Here is a 24281-nt window from a genome sequence, read left to right as displayed (position 1 = left end):
AGGTAGTAACCTCAGATCCGGACCATGAAAAGGAAATAACAAGAAGAATAAGATTGGGATGGAGCGAATTTGGCAAGCACTCGCAGTTTATGTCTAGCAGCTTAACGGTATCGCTAAAGAGGAAAGTATATAACAGTTGCATCTTACCTGTACTCACCTATGGTGCTGAAACGCGGAGGCTAACCAAGAGAGTTATACTTAAGTTGAGGACAACCCAGAGGGCTATGGAACGAAAAATGGTAGGGGTAACATTAAGAGATAGGAAGCGTGCAGAGTGGGTCAGAGAAATAACTCAAGTTACCGACATTCTAGTGGAAATTAAGAAGAAGAAATGGACATGGGCAGGACATGTAGTGCGAAGAGAGGATAACCGATGGTCGCTTAGGGTAACAAACTGGATTCCAAGGGAAGGAAAGCGTAGCAGGGGGCGGCAGAAAGTTAAGTGGGTGGATGAGATTAAGAAGTTTGCAGGGGTCAAGTGGATGCAGCTAGCAAAGAACCGGGTTCAGTGGAGAAATATGGGAGAGGCCTTTGCCCTGCAGTGTGTATAGTCAGGCTGATGATAATGATGATTGATTTTAGAATTCAAAGACGAGGAGCTGAACAGCGGGAAAGAACATACGCCCAAACAGTACATGAAGAGCAAAATGAAACAGTACTAAATGAATCTCCCAGGGTAGCAATACGCGCAATATATTTCTAGGCTATTCTGCAATTAAGACTATGTTTTCGCTGATGTTTTAATTTTGCAAGGAATTTGAGTCTTTGAGAGTTACCGTTCAGATATTAAAATTACAAATGTGACAAAGGAGTTTAGTGTAATACATGTTAGCAGTGTATTTAGGTTATTTAGGTTTTCAGTGGAAGTTATGCTATAACGATCGGGATCGGGGAAGGAGAAGAGGGCAGTGGTATGGGCAGGAGCGATAGCACTATGCCTGCCGACATTCATTAAACGCCATCTCTAGTCGCTACTCGTCACGTTGTTTACTATCTTCAGTGGCTTGCCTCCGGTAATGATGTCATTTCACAAGCATTAACCTTCCTCCCCTCCACCCGCTTTGTAGGCGGTACGCCTAGCAATAGAGACAAATAAAATACGGCTGCTAAACTCCTGAAATGTATTGCGTACCCCATTCGTGAGTTGTCAGATGTAAGCCTTTTTCTAGAATAATTCGCCTACGAGTGGTAACGTGATAGCTAGGCGCTGTACCAGTGAACGGCAAAATCTGTGCAAGACTTCAACAGGGCTTATGCAAGCAGCGCTACTCTCAAAGCCGCATCACATATAGCAATCGTTTATATAAGGAACGCTAGGAAGACTGGACAAAGCAATCTCTTTGCGATTGGTGCTGGTGCGTCCTGATTACGTATATATGCGCACATGAGCCTAATAAAAAATGTTGCATTTTAACTCGTGGATGTTTAGCGCAACTCGCAGCGCAGGCACTCATTATGTAGGACCTTTCAAAGTGTTCTTTTCAAGAAGGGTTACTTTACTCCAACGACATTAAATATCTCTAAAGGCAGCTTTTGAACAGGCTATGCGCACTCCAGAGTGTACATATGTGCACATTCTGTAAGCGCAGGCTTCGGGGGCCGTCGGCATTGCAGCCTACCCGATTTCGAGTTGTGCGCTCGGGGTCCCGGCCTGGACGTCTGGTATTGGCCATGGATGTCTCCGCAAGCATGGCGGTGAGTGACTTATCATGCTGAGCGGTCCGAAAGTCAGCATTATAGCGGCAGCCAGCTAAAGATGAGGTTAGATAAACAAGGACTTGCGTTCAAAATGGATCAAAATAAACAAGTCAAATCAACACTGAAGCGCAACTCATATGTTTTACCTCCATTAATGATCGATTTTGCAGAACTTTTCATTGCCTTTCTTTAAGTATGAATCAACTTGTGCTGGTACGAATAATTTATGCTATAGCGCCTTTGTGCTAGATAACTGATTATTGTAGTGAACAGGGCATTGTCTATGGCTCACTAGTTTTTCACTGCGATGAAAATCAAAAGTGAGTGTGCGGTCTTGAATGAGAGCGCTGCTTCATTCTCGAAACTCTAACTGAGCTGCAAGAGCTTAAGAGATAAAGTTCAGAGTAGAAGCAAAAAATATGTCACGAAGAATGCGCAAAGAACAAGAATAGGCCGCGCATCACTAGTCGCTATGCGCAACTCAAGTACCCTTGTAGTCCTTAACGAACCTGGTGTAATGCACGATACTTATTCCTACTGCTGCGTTGTAGAAACCTGATGTGGTGTATGTACTAATTTCTGAAAGTGAAATTTTTATTGTATTGCATTGAAAAGTAGGGCAAGATGCTAAACTTTCAATTTCAGAGAAATAATTAGCAGCGTTGATCCTTTCCACACACGCTTACCTTCTCTGACGTGCGCTTAAAACGGGTCCAAAGGGGCATTGTGACGTTTTCGCACTACGTATAACAGGTCAAAGGATTACACATGCATTGCTGACACAAATAGAAAAAAAGATGACTGATTTCAGTGAAGGCCATCTAATAAATTCAAAACGAAATAATAAGAAATGTAATTTTTCTTGATTATTTATTTCGTTGAGTGCCGGGATAGGCTAACAATCACAACCGCATCCTGCATACATGCAGCAGAATTCGCACCTCGCAGCCACGTGTTGATAGGGTTGTCGCTTCTCGTACATGCTGCTGACAGGGCAGGCTCGAGTAAACATTTTGTTGTTCGTAGAGTTGGAAAGCTTCCATATAGCATGCTATGCCCTCCCCTGCTCCGTTTTCGATTATGTTTTTTACGTTTGTAGGTGAAGCTGTGTTCTTCGTCTTATCTGTTTCTTCGCTGCTTTTTCGGCATTAGCATATTCAGCAGTAGCGCTTAGCTCTATTGCAGTCAACAGAGAAACTCGTATCGCCACTCGGAGCGTTGTATTTATTGATCTCCATTATATTAAAAAGGGCTTTGCTTTTTTCCACAAAAAAGTAACTGCATCAAGCAGTAGCCATGACGAAAAGCAGGAGTGACTGAAAGCAGGAAAAAAGTAAAGAAATCGCGATTCTTTATTAAACCCAATTCAGAAATTATATATTAGAAGCGTAGTGTTTGTACAACTACAAAGTGATTTAATTAGCACGCGAGAAAACACCACCTCGTGGGAGCAATATTATTCGAACTCGCGGCCTCAGCAGTGACAATGACGACGGCTGCTAAAAGGCAACAGGAGCCGTCATGGGGCCGTTGGCAGTAATAAAAGACGATTGCAATATTTTCTTGCAGTATAAAGGAACAAAACTGACATTGATCCAAACGGAACCCCCAAGCTATTAAAAATGCTGGACTTAACGTAGCAGCAACTTCGATGTCGCAAATCGTGGGGGCAAATTCGCTGGTCTGCTTGAACGGTTTGGCCTGTAATAAGCTAGTCAAAAGTCAGTTGTATCCAATATAGTGATTTGGACGAGCTCTTTAACCTTTGAGTTAGCTTGATGCATACTTGAAACAACATACTTGTTTTCTGTCGCAGTGCTCAATTGAAGATTGCATGCGGAGTACTTGGAAAAAGTGTTTTATATTTTTAGACCGAATATCCGCATTTGTTTTTTTCACCGGGCCGATGCGCCCTGCGCTTTCTTGTAATGCAGCAAGGCAACCGCTTGGTGCATCTTCGCCGAGCCGTGAGCCGGTTCCTGGAAGACGGTACTCCCGACAATGCCCTGGAGGTGTCGCTGGTTGCGTTCAACCAGAGGGCGCGGGTGGTGGCGCCGCTCACGAGGCTGAACGCCACCGTGCGGAAAAGGCTGAGGGAAACCGCGCTGCCGGCGACAGTCGGAGGAAGGACGTCACTGGGTGCTGGGCTACAGGCGGCGCTCAAGGTTGGGGCGTAGTAGTGAGTCGTGTTTGTGAAGCCTAGAACAAATGGGCTGAGCGAAGTTTCGAAATGGTTAATCTTAGATGGGTCTGATGAAGTGACGGCAGCCATATCAATTTTTCCTCCCCCACAAAAGAGACCCGCTATCATCGCTTAATAGTTTACGTAATTAACATCTGTGCAAGATTTCGGAGTTTCCCTTTATTATATATTTGCCTCACACCCCTGAAGACCCTCTAAAAATTACACAAAAAGCCCATCCAGGCTACGCTGAACATTCATGAATGTGCAGTAGACCATGTCACTCAGTACTGTTAGTAGATTACAGGGGATTTTGTTGGCGCGCATTCACTCGATATCTCTGTATTCTAACCCAGCCGGAGAAACGCGGACCTCCGCTACGAACTCTGGTTTACAAATGCCCGCTGGTACGTTTTAGTAGCGAAAGCTACACGAGGCTAGTAGAAGCACATTTGGCGGAGCAACCTAGGCCACTACAGCGCACGCGCCGTTACCATGGCAACCATTACGCTGTTCCAAAGGTGTTCCGCCTTTTCACTTGCTAGAGAAAGGAGGAGGAGGAGGTAGCGGCACCCCAGCAGATGCGAGCGCCAGAGCGGTGGGAAATGTTGTTTCCACATTGCGTATGCCCGTGCCGGCGCTGACAGCTGATCGAGTGAAACAGGAATGTGTCTTCTGGCATCCCATGCGCACGACATGAAAGTGGACTCTGTCTAAATGCTGGTGAGCATTGATGCGTTCTATGGAAGAGAGGTTGTGTTCAATGCAAAGCTCGGTCGCCCGCAGCAAAAGCTTTCGCTCTAGATTCACTTCTGCGGCAACGCCCGTTCGCCCGCACCCAAATTTTTCGCTCCAAATTCGCTTCAGTGGCATTGAACCCTTCTGATTTTTATATATTTAGCCCGTCGACGCTACGGCATGTGGTATCCAAATCCAAATTTCTTGTTGTGGTCTAGACGCCCTACCGAGATACTTAACTAAAAAGAAATTTTGGCCCAAGATATGGTAATATCGAACCTTTTTCCTTTGAGCCGTGAGCTCGACACTTGATGTCTACGCTCATATAAAAGGCTAATTTTTTGACATAATCGAAGGTATTGCACGAGTCAACGTGAAAAAAAAAAATTGTGTCTAGCTGATTGCAGGAATAGAACCCTGACTTGTTTGCGTCCCGAGCCAGAAATGCTACAAGTATCTCACCAAGTGCAGTGGTGCAAGGGGATGTCTTGTACAAGCACGTTTTCTCACACAAATAGGCTCAGTATAAATGCGGAGTGAGAAGCAAGCGGAGGGACACTTAAATGCTATTGCGTAGTACTCAATCTAAACTCAAAAATAGTTGAGTGATATTTTCGTACTGATAGCTACTGCTCTAATACTGTAACTATAACCCGAAATTTGGTATTTTTCTGCTTATGTTGTTACATAATTGCCGATATTTAGAGCGAACCGATCTTGAGAAATGCAGTCGGTTGTCCTTGCTCTTCGTATGATTTGTAGGAGTAGCAATGATTTGTAGCGGAAAAGCAGATTACAGTCATGCAAACTTTTGACACGCAGTGCAAGGAGTACAGAGGTGAACAAATAAACACAAGCGCTCAGCCTTGGTTATTTCATTAGTTAGTTGCAAACCTGCAAACCGAAAGATGAGATGCCTATAAAATGAACAGCGCAAAGAAGGTCTTACAAAATGGTTCCACTATAGCAAAACATACTCTGTTTTCCAGGCACTGGAGCCAGCCGGCTTTGAGGGCAGCGCCGTGCTTCTTGTAACCGACGGTGAAGAGAACACGCCTCCTTACTTGACCAATGTGCTGCCGGCTCTTGTGAAGGCCAAGGTAACCCTGTACACTTTGGCCGTGACAGCCGAGGCCCAAACCTCACTCGACGAGGCGGCGCAACACACTGGTGGAAGGGCGTTCACGGCTGCTGGCTCAGATGACGTGGTCTCCAGCATCCTGGATGCATTTTCGTCAACCGCCACAGAGCAGCTCGATAAAGAAGGGCGTCCAGTGACGGTGAGGCCCGTACTCCTAAAAGTCGAATTACCTGCTTTGCCTTGTACTACCAATGTGGCTAATAGAGCTGCACTAGTACGTATCCATTCACCAGCCGTGGGACTGCGGTTTCCACTAGTGAAATTTTACTCTTGTCGGAGGCCTTTTAATTTATTTTTCTGCTTTTTCTGTTCTTTTTGTTTCGCGCTTACCTGCGTGAATAAACTGAATAATCCAGTGTTATGATGGAAAGTCTCGCCTGAAGATTTGCCGGTCATTAGTGCTAAAGTTAAACAGCTGCCGCTAGTGTTAATAATACTAACGATCTAACATACGTAGGGCATTTAGTATTCAGGCATCAACAGCAACTGCTTGGTTTGTTCTAAATATGATACAAAAATGTCTAAGGTAAGCGTTTTGCTGTAATTAAGTGCAGTGGCAGAACTATGATTAGTTTAACACATTTTTGGCAGCTGCACAATACAGCATCAATAGTATCCACGTCCTTTCAGAGCAATGACAAAAACATGCTGAAACATTGAGATGCGGCTCATCTTTGGAGCTTTATTGATATTCTTCTCAACAATAGTATCTACGTTGCCTTTTGTTCGATCAATGTTTAAGCAGCGTGGCTTTTTGAGCTTGTTGGTACACAGTTCAAATACACTATAGCGCAGCAAAGACGAGGACACAAGAGAACGGCAGCGTCAGAAACGGGCAAGGCGGATCGCTGGTTGATCACATTCTCGCATACAAGTCAAAAACCTTTAAGCCTTTTTTTGATAAAAGTGTGGTAATAGGAAAAAGCAGAGAAAGGGTAACGCGCGAAATCATTAAAGCCGAAAAGATAAATAGTTCAGGATGCGCGTGTGTAAGCACACCTTCCATTCTCCTCTCAGATAAAGAGCTCGTTTTTCTAAGGAATTGATACTGTTGGCACATGTGATTTCTGATTTTTGGCGTATAAATGTGATGCTTCAGGAGAATAAAATTTGTTGGAAGTTAGCGCTCGTGATGTTCGTCTCTCCTCTCTTGTGTCCTAGTCGTTTTCTGCGCTATAGTGTATTGGAACAATGTTTAAGCATGTTAATTTCTCTAATTATTTCAGAGGAAAATAGTACTTTAAGCTTTTCAGTTACCAAGATTTCTTTTCGAGACAACATATGTGCGCATGCGCCATTGTGTGGCATTTAGGCATGTAATCGCACTGTGCAGGTGGTCAGCGAGTGGGTGAACGGCACCCGTATTGAAGTCCCCCTTGACGAGGACCTTGGTCGAAACACGCAGTTCGTTAGCTCTTCGCGACGATTGGAAGCGGTCAGTCCCTCTGGAGAACATTTCGTTGGCTTCTACGACGCCAGTCTGCAAAGAAGCAAGCTTGTGCTCGAGAAAGCATGGGTGAGGTCACATGTTTGTGCTCGCTTTAGAGCTTACTTATTTATTTATTTATGGCTCTGAGTTTGCCACACGGCATAAAAGGTGGTGGTATAGTGTCACAGGAATGTGTGGAGTGCAGCCATGTGCAAGAAGTCACACAAACTGCGTGCATAAATGTTGTTTGTTGTCCATAAGTGGAAATGCGAGTCATTACTTGGTGAAAGTCCAGCTTTTTGTAGAATGGTGTTGCGCATATGCGAATTTCCTGGGCATGTCCATATTAGATGCCGTACAGTGGTGTCGCAAGCCGGTTCTTCGCAGTGTGGGCATTTGTCGGGAACTGGAATAGTAGTACTTTGCCACTGGTGTCGAACGGCGGGCGTAAGAGCCACTCCGACCCTCAGCCGTCTCAGAGATACCTCCTCCACCCTTGTTAGATTGGGGGGAAGGGGGTACGTACACGGGGGAATTAGAGCACGTGTACGCTGCCTGAGAGATGCTGATGATGTCAAATGGGTCAGGAGTGGATCCGGTGGAAAGGAATCATGAATAGGTTGTGACACATCTTCTGCATGAGGAAGCACGTCTGCTGTTATGGTATTCAAATTTTTGTTGTCTTGAACCCAGTGAATGGTTATAGTCACTGGGTAACGGTGACAAGCAGCATGTATAGTCTGTGCGACCCTAAGAGTGCCATGGACTTTCTTTAAATGGTTTAAGGCTTCTTTAGACTGAGTCATTATGAGTACTTGTTGAAACGTAGGGTCGGCAGGTAACGCTTCTATGGCGTTACCTTTAGAGCTTACCTATGCAACAAATCATATATGGAAACGGGTAGCAAATTGAAATCTATAATAGCAAAGAAATCATCTTACGTTTAGCTTTGTACTTGTTAGTTGTTTTAACAGCTGGTTGATAAACATTAACAATATTAAGCCTAAATTTGCTGAAGAGAAGAAATGGCGAAGCCTCTTTAGAGGACGTGTTTCTTTAACTCTATCGTCATTGTCATCGCTAGTACCATCATTATCATCGTCATTAACTGAATCATCATTGTCATTATGGTCAGTATCAATGAAATGCGCCGCCGTTGTCATCGCTACAATCATTATCATCCCCCCTCGTCTCCCCTATGGATACTCTCCACTGCAGCGCCTTTAGGGTACCTTGCAAAATTACGAGATCCCCGAAGAATCTGTAGTGGCAGTGGCCAAATATGAGAGCCTGAGCGTTGATGTTGCACTTTGTACATCACGAGCCATTGTCGAATACAACCAGCGTTCTGTTAAACGCATCAAAGTTCGGCGTTCTATGATTGGTTGATAGGAAAGGAAAGCCACAGTATCTGTCACCCACGGAATCAAGCTACTACCACAGCCGCTCGATGGAAGTGCGCTTCCATCGAGCGGCCGTGCTACTACCATCCTGACTGCAGACAAGGAGAATTATGATGAGCTTTTCATGATTCCCTGGCGTGGCGCAGTATTTTAAAGCGCTCTGCTGGGGATCCGAGGGATGTAGGTTCGTTTCTCGGTGGAGACAAGGTTTTTGCTTTTGATGACGTCATGAGGATGATTGGCAAGCGGAATCCCGTTGTAGTTCGCGGATTATCGCGAAGAAATGGACACTGCAATAAATATCAACTAAAAAAAAGGACACTTATCGCGGATGCACGGACGGATACCCTGACGAGTCATGAGCCATAAAAGACTTTCGCCTTAATAACCAAATAAATCACTAACGGCAGCGTCATTGTCATCTCTATTATTATTCATTTTCAATATTTAGTAAGGACCGGCAGTTACAAAGTCGGAGCTGTTTACCAAAATGGAAATTCTTAGAGAAGGAGAATTACTCCCCCTCTCTCACGAACTTGTCAAGGAGTAGTCGTTCGCGTGCACGGTGTAATGGTTCAATTCCCGGTGGAGATGGATTTTATTCTTTAAGTGGCAATGCGAAGGCCGTCTTCTGATCACTGTTTCTGCTCACACTTTGAACGCCACGTATGTGCAAGAAAGGCTTTCGCTTTAAAAAGCTTGTCCTAGTAGACGTGTGCTGTAAATGGATTGAGATAATGGTTTTCCATATGGGATGTTCCACCACAAATGAATTAGTTCCACGGATAGGCTACAGTGAATGCCTTTTGTGGGCATCTCCGTGTAGTCGGTGAGAATAACTCCTAATTTTAAGGATAGATGTACGAGGTAGGAGAGCGCATGATGCACGTCGTACGTTGTTATGAACAGTTGCTTATTGGTTCCAAAAAGATTATTGAAAATAATATGGTGTCAACGTAATACTCACCGTGTATTGCTGTCGCTGTAATATAACTGGAGGTAACAAATAGATCAACCGGGAGAAAATTAGGCCTACCATTCTTTATGTGGTCGACATTGTAGCATTTCAATGAGATGTTATGGAAAGAGCTGTTCACCAAAGTATGAAGACCTTTTTCGTTTAGGGTTTTTGAGAATTCAAAAGAGATGATAATCGAAAATACCAGAGCACTGGCCCGAGAAGGACCCGTTGTCAATGTCTGACATAATATGCATGCATGTACAAACTTTGTGCAAAGCAGTCAGGTTATTTGCGAGGAAGTGCTTAAGTATGTTTCCAGTATATTGGAAACGTGTAAGGCGACGCAACGCTTTCCACAAATGTGCCCTGCTGACACGCTGGCTTGAAACTCGCCTGCGACAACAAGCTGCAACGTCAACTTTGTAGCTTTTATTTCGCTGCCGTACACTTAGTAGGTGCACAGGGAATTTTATTTCTCGCGCGAATGTTTCATTGAAGAAGCTCAACGCTGATGCATGGGAAGTAGATAAAACGAGGAATGGGCCAAATAACTTTCAATCTGCCTATAATAAAAAAATGCAATTAAGAATAATGGCAATTTTCCAAACAAGTTAAGCCGAAATATATATTAAAACAGGGTTTCAACATTTATGCAGTAAAAGGAACCTGCACATTTCCTTGAACACATATCTTATGAATTCCACGCTTTGCCCGTGTGAATAACAAGGATGGTAGAAAGAGACCAATCTACTCTGAAACAATAAATATAGGCGAACAAGTGAGGGGTCGAGTGATTACTGGAGTGGTTAGAAAGAGCGTGTACATCAAAGATGATGACTCCGTAATTTTCAGAGAGCAAAAATATGGACAAAAGAGAGAATAGGGACACAACAGGGGCCCACGTTAACTTCTTGGCTTCAAGATTAAAAGTACCTATTGCAAAACAACATATGCAGAGAATGAGAAAAACAGAAATAAAACACTGCGACAAAACTAAAAGTGAAATATACATGAAACCAAAACCCAACAAAATAACATTAAACATAAAAACAAACCCGGTAGCATTCACGTATTAGAGCAACAACACCTATCTGTGCACCACACAGCGCTTACTGCTCTTGTAAGCTATGTATTTCTACCAATTTTCCCAGATATCTGGGTCGAAGATGAGGCAGGCTCGCACGGTCTACACACTTTGGCGAAAGTGGTTGTTGCTTCCTCAACGAATGCTAATGCTGGCGCAGACTTGACCGTTTGAATTGCACTGACCGTCTAATAAACGTTTTACACAGTGTTCGCATTGCAGTATCAAAACAGAGAGAGATCATGAAGGTTTGTGGTTTTTCTAACACAAAGCGCAACGGTACACCTGCGCTCAAAAACAGCTATAATATGTGGGAGAGCAAGCAATACGGTATACGCAGTCATATTAGAAACTTGCCGCTGGGCAGAAAGCATTGTAACTTTTTGAAACAGCAGTCAAGCTGCATTGCGGTACAAACTAAACTTTACGAAGCATTACATGTTGGTCCACTCTACATAAGAAATCACACAACCCGCATTCAGCCTTGTGCTCCTGTCAAATGTTGTAAGGAAGCGTGTTTTTCAAGATTACAGCGTCTCGTTCGGAATAGGTCCTACTTTTGATATACGATGTAAGCTGCAACGTTCGAGCATCTTTGGAGGAAATCTCTCTGTGAACGAATAGTCCTAGCATGTTGACAGGCTAAATAAAAGCACAGCAGATAAATTCTGAAGCTGAACGTATTTTGTTCGGCCAGTGCCGCGCTCCTGCGCGTATATCTTTTCAAAATAGTAACTAAGCCAGTAATCCTTAATTAAAGCAAATCCTGTACATACCAAACATTTTTAGGATTCGAAAGCTGGTAATGAAGTGTCGTCGGCGGCCATAATAACGACAGATGCAGAGCAGCTGTATTTGCAGATGGGAGTTACTATGTTAGGGGTATTCTCCCAATGTTCGTTTCAGCTCCCTATATAACTGGTTGCGAGTAACCTCTCTGCATGCTTTGTCTTGGATCTCTTCTGTTTTGTCTCTGACCCTTGCTTTTACTTCAGCCAGGCTTTCTCTTGCTGACCTAGAGCTAGAGCGTGGCCGCGAAAATTGAATGTTTTTTGTTTATATAGTTTAGGCTTCCAAAGCGACTCAAGCTATGAGGGAAGAGGAACGGAGGGATCCGGAAATGTCTTCCAAATCAAGTTCATTAAATAAGGCGTACCGACTACTGACAGTGCACGGGCGCTTTTATTTTCACCTCCGCCAAAGGTGGCAGCTATGGCCATTTTTAGATGCAGGTTAAAGTTAAGGCGCCCGAGCAAGTGACCTGTATTGAACCCGCGCTCTTGGGGTTATTCTCTGAGTGCCTAACAAGTAAGCCGCTGCGGTGGAAACATTTACAAAGTTTTACAGTCTTTCGATGAACTTGGGCATATTCGAAGATTACTGCCTGTTCTTTGTATGTATTTGGTTGCATCCGTAACGGTGTGCACATTATGACGCTTTTGGCCTCGCAGACGGGACGCTGGACTGTACAGCTTTCGGAACCCGCTAGTGTGTGTGTCACCTCGGAGCCGACGCGCACTGATCGGGAGACCCGACTGCGGGCCTTCTTCGCTGACAGTGTGCTGGAGAGGGCCGCCTCACACTTGCCCCCGGCAGTGGTGCACGCAGAGCTGGTTCGCGGGCTCACGCCTGTGCCAGGTGCCCATGTGACGGCGTCGGTTCGTACTCCTCAGGGCAGGGAGGTGAAGCTGCTGCTCAGGGATGACGGCGCCGGTGGGTGATATTGCTGTTCCATCCGCTGCGATGTGCTCGTCGCTATTCTTTCCACCTAAGCCACATCAAGAGGGGCAGAACTTTGCCAGAAATCTTGGACGCGGTCTACTGATGCTAGCCGTGATTAAACACGGCGACTAGATTATTGCTAGGGAACCTGGTATCAAATCACTTCTTAACAACCTTAAGTTGTCTCTGCATCTTACGACGTTAGTTTCAACACCAAGTTGCTAAAAAATTCATTACAAAGCATTTGGGGGATCTTGTGCACTCTTTTCTCACAGTGATTGTCATCCGGTGTAATTCCTAACGATTGGCATGCAGCCAAGGTGACACCAATTTTTAAATCTGGCAATCGCTCATCTCCACCGAACTGCCGGCCCATTTCGTTAACTTACATGACCTGCATGTACTGGAACATGCGATATATTTACAAATAATAGGATGGGTGTAGGTAAAAACGTCTTCGGAAAAAAGGTCCCCGGAAGATACGGCTCCTGAAAAAACGTCCTCGGACGAAAAGAATACGAGAAGAACACTTTACAAACAGTGATAAAAGAATGAATGAATCAAGCCTTTATTTGAATGAAAGGTTGGCTCTCGGCCGCTGGTTATTTAATTAGGGAGTTAGGAGGGATGGGGATGTAGCTTTGTCTTTACGGTTCTTCGACCTGTTGCTCGTTGCTTGCCATGCTGCTGATATGCACACTGTAAGTCGACCTCTCTCACACTATACTCGAAGCAGGCCGCTCTCATTTCCGTAAGTAGCAGAATGTTGTATCGCGGTGCTTGACAAAATCTGATCTGCTAGGGTGGGCATGTCGTAGTGTGGAATATGCGTAATTTTGATTCTTCCACATGAAAATGATGTGCATTGCCATGTAAGATGTTTTAAGCCTGCTGTACACCGTGCTGTACACCGGACAGTGGGTGCATATGTTTTGTTTTAGTGTTTCGTGTCTGCCGAGAAACGTGAAGGTAAGTTGCCAGCTAAAGTGGGTCGGATCCATGCTGTGAACCGGTTCGAAACGGTTCCTCCGATTTGTTCCGGTTCGGGTTCCGTTACAAGATGGCGGAAAGAATTAAGATTTGGTTCGGTTAAGGGTGTTGGTTCGGTTCCAGTTCCGGCTCGATACCCTGCCTAGGAATCAACTTTCAATCGGATCTATACTTCGCATCATCACATCAATATCACTCTCTAAACGGATAACTGCACAATTGGAATCATCAAACATACAGTAAAGCAAGCGCCTTCGCAGACCTAGAATTGAATACGCATGTGCCTCTGGGACCCAAGACAAGACTACATTATACGTATAATTGAATCACTGCAAAGCCCTGCTGCTTCTTTCATCTTTTCAGGCTATTCCTATTGTTCTAGTGTTACAACTTTGAAAAATAGCGCCGATTTGTGTCACCTATCACTAAGAAAGAAACATTATAGGCTATCACTCTCACAATTTATTTACGCGATGACGTTTTTGAGGCATTATAAGTCATTTTTGTTTCGCCGAGACCACCCTTACAAAGCCAAATGCTTAACGTGTCACTCAAGTCATTATGCACAATTGCTTATACACAGGACCATGTGGAACAACCTTTTGTCTGATTCGCCATTGAAGAGCTCGCAAATCGATTCTCCGAAATTCTGCGTAGTTATATCAGATTGTGATGTATTTGTTTGTATTTTGACTTCCAGGGGCCATAAATATTCATGTCTACTGTCACTTTTGTGCTATTTGTCATTTATTTACTCGTTCTCGTTTTTTCTGAGTAGTGAAATACCACTTCAAATAACAGTGTTTGCTTATTCTGCGATGTTCTTTGCTATAATGTGTTATCATTGTCCTCTGTGTGCCCCCTTATGTAATAGCCTCTTCAAGATGACCTTTATGTTATTGGTATAAATAAATATATATAAAAAAGAAACAGTTGCCAAAGTTTGATCCCGGACTGTTTTTGGTGGTGTGTTCATACGTTCGTCTGCTTGGCTGCGATGAAATTCGTTATTTGGTGCAGGTGCATTTGATTATATTCTCAACACGATGGGAGAAGTAACCATATTGTGAAAATCAAATGGGCAGAACTGCTGCGTTTCGACGTGCACAAGAATCAGAAAAAAGCCTAGTCTCAGTTCTGTGTGAAGGAGCTGGAAGAGGAGGAGAAAACACTTATTGAAGTCCTTAAATGAGTTGAGAAAAAACGTGGGGATGGGTTTAGCTCTGAATGGCAGTCCCTATTCCGGGAGCTGGAAAATTAAAGTTGTATATTACAAAAATGATGTTTTTTGCGGCCAGCAGTTGTCGATGTTTTGCATCAACTTTTATGCCGCTCTCAGAAGAAATGGGCGTGCTGATAAAATGACCCGCCCTAGAGCCGTGCGTATGTGTACGGTAGATGGGAGGCACCTAGGACAGATTGTATCGTATAAAGTGCAACCATGTTTTTTTCTCAGACGATGAATTATGAAAAAAAATAACTTTATCCATTGACGTGCCAAAGGCAATTCCGAATTTCTTTATTAGAGCAAATATAAGCGTAACAATTTAGCAGTTATAAAGAACCATTGCACCCACCATTCGCGATAAGATGAAATATAATACACAGAGGATAGTGACACGTAAAAGGAAGGTTTCAAAACATAGGCTGGGTCCCATAATTTTGGCAATACTTCCGTATGGTAATGTCGCCTTTTTTACCTAGAACACAGATCAGGAACGATAGCGCCTAGAGCGCGTTTTACAGCGGGCTATTGCATTTCAGTTAAAGCGGTCAAGACGTAATCTAGCAGAAAATAAGATGATCTGAGGTGGCAAGCGTGATACAGCTAGTGTCGGCGCTTCGAGTTTTCTAGGCACGCGATCACTGCCGTAATCGGTTCCGTGGTTTCATCGGCCGTGTGCTCCGTTGTTTCTTTGTGCAACCACGACGCACTTTTTTTCCTAAGCGAAACGAGGTTGCAGGAAAACTCGTGATGCTCGACAAACATATCGCTGCGCTCCGTCATACTCATCGATATCGGATCAGATCCGCCACTGCGGTGTGGAACGGCGCGAACTTATTTCAGTAATCGGCCGTTTCGTCGAGCCGCGCAGGCGTAACGTCATTCTAAACTATTGTTTTTATTGGAGCATGGACCAAAGATAGAGGAACAATTAAAAGTGAAGTGAATCGCTACCTTTTGTTGCTCGTTGCGTGAAACGTATTCATTTGCTGCTAAAAGATATCTCAATACAGCGAAAAGCTCTGCATAAGCTCTCACTAAAGATTGTCTCAAGAGAAGGAATAACTACATACAACGGGACGTCAAGGTTATTCATTGCCCATTACCCATAAAACGGGACAAGGTGTTGTTTTATGGGCAATAGCGTACGTTTCTTACAAAGCTGCATTTCTTCATTGTCGCATGCAGACCGTCTATGAGACGTTTCGAAAATTCAGATTTTCTCGGATTATTGTGTAACTACATATTCTTTCACTTCCTCACTGTGAGAAGCAGAAGAAAATGAATGATTTAATAACAAAATGGATACTCAGCTGCTCCAAAGAGGGTTATAAATTTTAGTGACGGTGCATTTAGCATTTCAAAAGACCTGCGTAGTGTCTACTAAATGTCCACGTACCATAGCCCACAAGATGACCAATTGCGTTGCCAACAATACCAGCAGGGTTAGAGCTCTCTTTGAACAGGCACCAGTTTAGCGCGCTCTCGGCTGGCTGCACTTTCTTTTAACGCTCGCTTTTGTCCTTTATATGTGCGATTCTCAGCTGTGTGAAAATAAACCCCTTTAGCATACCGCTCACCGTATAACCCTTCATCGTATAAGAACTAGGCATGAAACATGCTTGAAAACAGCGCAGCCGAGAATCGATTATAGCAGTCCTCAGTGTTGACGAGCTAAGCCAGTTTGCTGAGTGGAGTTTATAGGTAGAGCTCTACAACATCCGCCCATTCCAAGAGCTACATCACGATGTGGAAATGGGGCTGTGGGGAAAAGACCATTCTTAGTTTTATTTATTTTTAAGCAGCGCAAGTAGTGCATACATTTAGGCGAACAGTGCGTACGATTTTCAGTGCGAGCGTGCTCGGACGCCAATATGACAGTCAAGAAAATGGGCACTAGTCAGTGCGACAGTAAAAAGAGGATAACGCAGGACGTGTAGTACCGCTTTCAGGATGCCACTTCTGTAGCTCGAGCTAAAGACGTTAGCCTCCGAAATAAATAGATTGGACAATCCAAGGCTATACTTTAATGCGAACTAATTTCGATCATCACGCTTTTTTTGTACTTCACTTTCTTCGTCTTAAGCACCATTTCTTTAGAATACTGAGGGAAAACAGACGGTGTGCGGTTCATAAATATTGCCACGGTCAAGTCGTTTTGAGTGGTATTTGTTTCTTACGTGTAGAGTGAACCATTACATACTCTACGAAACCAGAGAGAGAGAGATGTTCAGTATTTAAATATTGAATGGCAGTTTGTGTATCGTTATATTTTAGATATCTACCCTGCAATATATTATCTAAGTTATTGCGGAGGATTCCTGATAAATTTTAACTACCATCGAGACTATGTAAAGTGAACTATAATAGATATGTGCGTTTAGAAGTAATGCTCACATTTTGCACTTCCTTGGCGTACTCGCCATCGCAGGTACTGACGTTGCTGCTGGAGACGGAGTGTATAGTGGTGCCTTTGGGGCCTTCGACACAGCCGGCCGGTACGCGGTGCAAGTGCGCTCCCGGAGCCGTCGTGGTGCGTCACATGGTTGTCTCGGGGTCACGTATTTATATCGCAGCATTGGAGGCATTTAGAAAAAAAAAGAGCGGGGTGGGGGAAAAGTTGTGGACGAACAGGGCGACTATACCTGGATGGCTGTTAGGAACCCGACAGAAGCAAAAAAGACTATGCATATTGCGTAAGAACAGTGCGTAACATAAGTGAACAAATTTGGTCCACATAAAAGGCGAGCATGTGCTGTATTATGGGATCTGTTGTAAATCATCGCTTATATAAAAAGGACGCACGGATAGTGGCCACACTAAAATTTAGGCGCGTCGCAGTATACAAGTATTCATATGGTGTAACGCTGTTTTTGAGGAGATTTTCATCTTGCGAAGCAGATAAGCAATATATATTCATCCGTACATTGCTTACATTCGTCTGCGTCTAATGCTTACATGGTACTGAAAAGAAATTTAGAGCACCTTATTATACTATGCACATTTGGGCAGAAATGTTGCACGCGAAACTATGCCTACCGTTCAAGAGCTTAACGTGGTTCATCTCTTCACCTACCTCGCTGTTCGCAGAGGCAGATGGCAAGACCTCCAGTGTCTCCCGTTACGCTGACGCCGGCGGTCTTTGGGTGGGCGCCGTGGACTCCGGCCTGTTGTATGCGCCGTCCACAGTTAGGGACCTGCGCGTACTAGGAGCAAGACGCACTTCTCGGGGACGACTGGTCACACTTGCCTGGACCGCACCTGGAGACCAGCTGGACGATGGCACGTGTGAGTGGTAGTCCCATAGGATCTCTCCGCGCAGTTTGCTACATCCTGAGGTGTTCTCAGTTATTTTGGTTCCCGTCAGTGACAGAGTGAGTGAGTGAAAAAACTATTACATGGAGTAAGCTTGAGGTAGCTGGGACCACCTCTCATGTGTGTCGGTGTGCGGTTTTCACCACCAGCAAAAATGTAAATGCCAAACACAGCCATGCATATTTCATACAGCTCGTCCGGCACCGGAGATGGTGAAATGACCCTTTTATAGTGTTTCAGGTACATGCGATAACAAGCCGGTCAACGATAGATTATTCTTGTCGCTAACTCGCAGCCATGCTGCCCTAGTTTTTTTATTTTTTCGACATACAGCGAATTACGCTCACTTAGCCAGAAACCACTGTTGAGATAAACATGAGATCTTCAGTATCAGTTTTGTCAGCGAATTACTGTAAGCGGGTGCAGCGCCGGTATGAACTTCTATACACCAGGAAACCTACGTATGTTACTTTGTGACCTCAGACCAATACAATCTTTGTTATGTTACAGTCCTGATGCCAAAGCTTGATATATATTCGGTGTAACGTGCTGCATGGTGATGCCACGGTGCAAATTAGTAGAAAATAATTGCTGTAACAGAGGGTTTTCTCACATTTTTACTTCGAGAATGTGAAACGCGACGCTGACACTTAGTAGTGCTCGATGAATCAATAGAAATGATCAAACGTATTTTCAGGGGGCGCTCGAACGAAAAAGACGCTGGTTTTGATGGCGCGAACCCGCGCTTTCGTGCGAGCATCCGCCGCGCCTTCTAAAATACTAAGATGTCGCGGAAAACAATTGTCATCCAGGATCGAAATGCCGCATTGCTGCTTTTATAGGCAACAAGTCTACTGTCGTGCATCTACACCAATAACTGCAACTATAAAAATACCAATACCGCAGGCAACGGCAAAAAGTTCTATGTAGACAATTATAGGCATGCTTATGCAAATTCATAAAGTTCCAGGTCCTACTCATGACTTCCGATAGGATATCCACTCAGACAGCTGTCCTCCATGGCTCATATCTCCATTGCCTTCTATATTTGCTCACTGACCTGGGAAACACTTACTAATGTATACGGGCCCACCGAGCGTTCTTCACGCACAGTGAGCTGGCCGTCTCACTTCTGCCATACCAAAATTTGTAGTTATTAGGATATTTTATGGAATAATGTTATGTCGCCTTCAAAATGATCACACGCATTCGACACTCAACTACATTCTTGCAAATGGCTGCTTGAAAAATATTACTGAGATATGAGGGACCGAGGGAGGAATATGGATGACATCCGTAGTCAAGGACGGCAGTGGCTGCCACTGCTTTTTATACTAGTGTTACGCATGCAATTTGGGCTTCAAGTTCCGAGCTAGATATGGCGCATTACTACCCTCATTAGCTGACGGAGCGTTTGGGTTGTCAGGCGGATTGTTTGGGTAGGTTCATACATTGCGGGCACACCTGCCTTTTCCCCTTTATTCATTTGTTTTGCCCTGTCAAATATATTTTAAAAAAGTAAAAGAAATAAAGTAAGAGCCCGGACCCGCAAAGCTTTGCCGGGATTACACTACTATAAGATAAATGAACAAGGGTTAAACACCGAATAAAAAAGAACTTAGTTTGAAGGCAAAGAGGAATGTAACAATTAATGGTGAAGAAAGAACAGAACGACATGGTACGATGTATAGTTGGCTGACAAAAAAGGAGAAACAGACAATAAAAGGAAGCAAGGCTCAAAGGACGAAAAATTCCAGGAACGAATTGGCATGAACGAAGAATTTCGCAAGGTAGGCAAAACCTGCAGAAGACGAAAAGGACATAGTCACTCAAAGCCAAGAACACAACCAATTAACAGCGCAAACAGTGGCAGAAGGAAATAAGCAAATTAAATATCGCAGCAAACCGCCGACAAGACGCATGCACTGGATAATGAACCAGATAATACGCAGCGAGTAGCAAGGATATAAAAGAGTAAAGAAAAAGAAGAGAAAAAACATAAATACAATAAAGAAAAGATAAACAAAAATTCAAAATAGCCAAAGCATTCAAATAAAAATGAAAATGAAATAAAAAAGAAACAGACAACTGCGGCTCAGTGGAAAAATGTTCTTATGGATTAAATATGGGCCAATGAAAAGAACATGTTATGTAAAAGCGATCATGCAAAACACACTTCGGCGCAAAAGAAAATCATAAAGAAAGCCCATAATAATGGTCTAAAATTACAAGAAAAAGTGAAAAAAAAAAAATACTGTACCAAGGAAATGCCACGAGCACAAAAAATGAAGACGCAAATTCACCAAAAACAAAAACAGATGTCAACATTGACAGTTTGGGAAGGCGTCTATTGCTATCAATTAAAACTAGAAATATATGCACGAATCAGTTGGGCAAAATATGTTTAAAACATAGGTAAAATATATTGAGCAGGACTCCTAAAATGCAAAAATATATTTGACGTGTAAAAGAATAGAATCAGGGTAACATAAAAAAGAAAAGTCCTTTATTGTTAAATATTAAAGAACGTGGTCAAAACGGGATGTGAACAGAAAAAAGAGAAGTAGCATCAATAAAATCAAAATGGGAAATGAAAGAGTACTCTCTTAGTGGCACCATGCCCCTCACAGTGGACTCTATATTAGGTCATATGGGCTGCTACAGGCAGCAACGCCGTGAAGCGTCATTCTTATTGCCTGCTTAGATGCCATGGGTGTTCTATTCAAAATCTCAATTAACAACTCACTTGATCATCCCGCTGTACATGTACAGTACTGGACTTCGGCCTTCTCCAAAAATGCCCTTTATTCATCTCTAATGATCGCACTGTTTTGTAACCATTCTTCTATCTTTAATTCCCAATCACTCCATCCTTCCCCCCCCCCCCTCCCCTCCCCCCCGTGCAGAGTAGTATGTCAGCGAATATTCGTGCCGGATAAAATCGAACTCTTTTAAACTACCGGTAAAGTTAGACAGATTTGTAAGAATGTCGGGCTGCGGGAATCGTTGACGACCACGGCAGCATATGGAGAAATTATTAGGAAATTTATTTATTTCTTACGGAGTTGTTACAGCTGGCCTGTCCATCTAAATGTGCAGTAACCGATCCATTATATCTCACTACTATATTTTGAATAGAAACACAGGTATTTGCATTGTGCGCTTGCTGGCATGGTGCTGCATTGCAAGAAGGCTACCCGGAGGTATACTCCATCCTGCTCATGACTCGATTCAAGTTTTCATTGCTGATATGGTACAAGAACTGGCAATACATTTTAGGAGAGTTATGAAAGCCTATAAACCGCACTGCAGAGCTTTGGGGGCTTGTACAGATCTCATATGACTACACTGCGGCTGTCACTGGCGGAAATTCCTCGCAATTACCCTTTATATTCCATGTTTTATGAGAATGAAATATGAGTTGAGTTCTGCAGCTCGATTGTTCCTCTTTTGTTTCGCATGCCTTCAAGATAAGAAGCATGGGTGTACTAGCACCAACGAAAGCTAGGAGAAGCACTTCCAATAACTTTTTCAGCGTAAATTATGGTTTGGAAGTTATAATAAAGAGGTATGATGAGCATCCTAAAGTTAAGGAATGCGAAAAGGTGCTGCTGATCGTAGGGGACGCCATGTGAGGTGAGGAACCTTGACTAGCGTAAGATACAAAGATACGAGGAATAAATTACCAACATAATTTTCCTGCTTCACGTAGGTGCAAGCGTGGAGATCTTCGCAGCAGTCTCGGCTGCTCCGCTACGAAAACTCCAAGAAAGAACAGCAGCGAACGAGTCAACCGTGCACCAGGTTCTGAAATCCGAACTTGTGGCAGGCAGCCTCTTATGCCCGCCTACAACCGTAGGAAAGCCCCACAAGGTGTCGCTTGAAACGACGTGGCTCGCAGCCAACAGCACGCCCGAACTTTTCTTTGCCATTGTGGCCCTAAGTCACGGAGGTCTCCGGTCAGCATTGTCCAACGTGGCTTTGGCTATTTTTCCAGCCAACGCGGAATCGTCCGCGAGACAGGCGTCGTTTCCGCCCTGGCTTCCTGTGCTGCTCTGCTCGCTGGCGGCTCTAGCCGCAGTCCTGGTCTTGGCTGCAGTGTACCTGCGCGTGCGCCGCCGAGAGGTGCTGCACTCGGACAGGCCGGTATCCGTGTTCGCGGCGTCGCCTGGCAAAGCGCAATTAGAAATGGCTTGCAGAAAGAGCCTATTGACATCGCCTTGAAAATTTCCTGTGGTGCCGTCGTTGACAAATCAGATAGTGACCTCGGAGGGACTCATCTCTATGGTAATACTGGTTATACTTTCGTGACTCGAAATCTAATTCTCTATTTAATCGCTGTTAGGGACCAGACTGGTATTAAACTGTGGAACCTCGAAGGATTGTGAGGGAAGCAACACCTCGGTAGCAAGGCGAATACGTTGATAACGAAAGCCTATAAAACCGTTCCCGTCTTTTTGAAAAGGGGAGTACTTATGACATCGTACGTTCCGCCATTTTGGATGAATGGTTGAAATCAATGCTGAGAAACCATAAACACTGAGTAAAGTATTCACATTGATATAATACTTCTTGTGCTGGCAGTGAATTAGCGCTGATGTGTTGACATATGGGTTTACATCATTCTTTATATTTTGCTTTAGCGGACACCCGCATGTCGTCTTGACAAAACTGGTCTTCTTTTTGTGTCATCTAGCGGGTGGTTGGATGATATGGCAAATGTCTTTAGGTATACTTAGAATGATGGTCTGTGTAGTGATTGTGCGCATGGGGGCGATTGGGCCATAGTGCGCATGTGGTGTTGTATTCTTTCTTGTGTGGTCGTCTTTGAGCCGTAGTGTTTTCAAATCTGTAAGGATAGTGAGCGGACGCAATGAAGATACAACGAAACGAATAGTGGTCAATTTCGGCCTGCTGATGTAACTTCGCTCCAGTCAATGGCCGAGTTTTATCACAATCGACACATCGTACACCTTCACAGTGTCGCATTACCAAAGTTCCGCATCACCTATTAGCAGTAGCTTCTCCGTCACAGTGGGTGATGAAAAAATTCCTTTCCGGCATAGCAACAAATTGTGGGATACGCTTTTCGGACACCCGTCTTTATGGGACGCTCCATCGCAATGCGGTGCTGTATGATTATATCATCAAAATCTGCATGCTATGACATATGAGGAACATATGAGTGACTGCATCCGGCAATGCAGTCACTTTGGAGTGGATATTTTTTAACATGCACAACTCATCCAAACCTTTACTCAGTTGTTTGTCATATTGGGGTGAAATTCTCCGTGGTGAAGCTTATAAATGGTACGATCTAGCTGATATGCCGAAATTACGAAATTTGCTGGGTGGTCTGAAGAAGAGAGAAATAGGGCCATTTTATTAGACTGTGTACTACATGCACTCAGTCCGAGTAAATGCTGCTCTTGGCTGAGGAAGGTGAGCTGCTATTGATGCGGCGGTTACCCAGCCGGCCTCTCAAGATGTACGGCGGAAAGGGAACGAACAGGGCCTTGCCTGTAACGTGCGCAGCTTGTGTCGTTTTGTACCAAGTGGTATGACGCTTTCAATAGCCATGTTCTTTCGTCACCCTCAACCCAACCTACCGGGAACAGAATGCGGTCTTTTGTGAATAAATATTTCTCTTTAATGGACTCTCGTTCCTCCTACTACTGATCACTGCTATCGAGAACACAGTTACCCGCTCTAGATAATCAAAATTACTGTCCTGATATATTATCGCTGCTGCTCCATTAAAAAAATTTCCGACTTTTGTGGAATTTCTGAGATGACATCTGGCGAAGAGAGTGTTTCAGAAAATTTGAGCTTTCCAATTTTTCTCAGTTCATTCAATTGGATGTAGATTTCAACCTGCCGCAAGAAGAAAGGTCTTGTTATAGGTAACCATTCATATAATTGGGACAATGTTCAGTAATGCTATGGATAGCACTGTTTATTCTCAATAGTGTCTGGGTGCTTTGGGGATCACTCAGCTATTCGCGAGCCACCTTTCTTAGCTTTCTTATTACTGCTGATTGCTGTGAGGTGCGTCAACAAGCAATCAGTGCAAGTACATGGAGTTAGCCGATGCATGGTACTGCGCGCAGTCATCATGAATGGAATCCAGCGTTTCATACCACCCTTATACTAGCCCCTCAGACAAAGTCACGTCCAGTGCACTGACCTGAAAAACTTACAGGCATGCCCTCTCCTAAACTACTCCGAGCTCTCTGCTTCGCATATTTCTCAAAACAATGTTCTGTTTTCTGCGGGGTAGATAAGTGCGTATGGTTGCAAGGCTGTGCCATGAGCAATAGTGCCGAAAAAAGAACTGAATGTAGATTTATATTAAACACTTGTCACCTTTTAACTGAGTTTCAATAATGATTT

General features: G+C 43.9%; 1 protein-coding gene across 1 annotated transcript in view; it reads left to right on the top strand.

Annotated features, from left to right (window-relative positions):
• LOC146196190 (calcium-activated chloride channel regulator 1-like) overlaps positions 1-23650 on the top strand; it is a 25995-nt gene extending 2345 nt beyond the window's left edge. Inside the window, exons 3-10 of the mRNA XM_084598106.1 lie at positions 1590-1695; positions 3633-3863; positions 5608-5898; positions 7093-7275; positions 12088-12349; positions 17005-17106; positions 17664-17861; positions 21601-23650. Of these exons, the coding sequence (XP_084454232.1) occupies positions 1590-1695; positions 3633-3863; positions 5608-5898; positions 7093-7275; positions 12088-12349; positions 17005-17106; positions 17664-17861; positions 21601-22112 (1885 nt within the window). The 3' untranslated portion in view covers positions 22113-23650. The remainder of the gene's footprint in view (positions 1-1589; positions 1696-3632; positions 3864-5607; positions 5899-7092; positions 7276-12087; positions 12350-17004; positions 17107-17663; positions 17862-21600) is intronic.
• Positions 23651-24281: the final 631 nt, after the last annotated feature.

This window comes from Amblyomma maculatum, chromosome 3 (genome assembly GCF_055883805.1).
Source record: "Amblyomma maculatum isolate TAMU_Amacu chromosome 3, ASM5588380v1, whole genome shotgun sequence".
NCBI lineage: Eukaryota > Metazoa > Arthropoda > Arachnida > Ixodida > Ixodidae > Amblyomma > Amblyomma maculatum.
The sequence above is the reverse complement of the archived record's forward strand: the minus strand, read 5'-3'. Positions and strand labels throughout refer to the sequence as shown.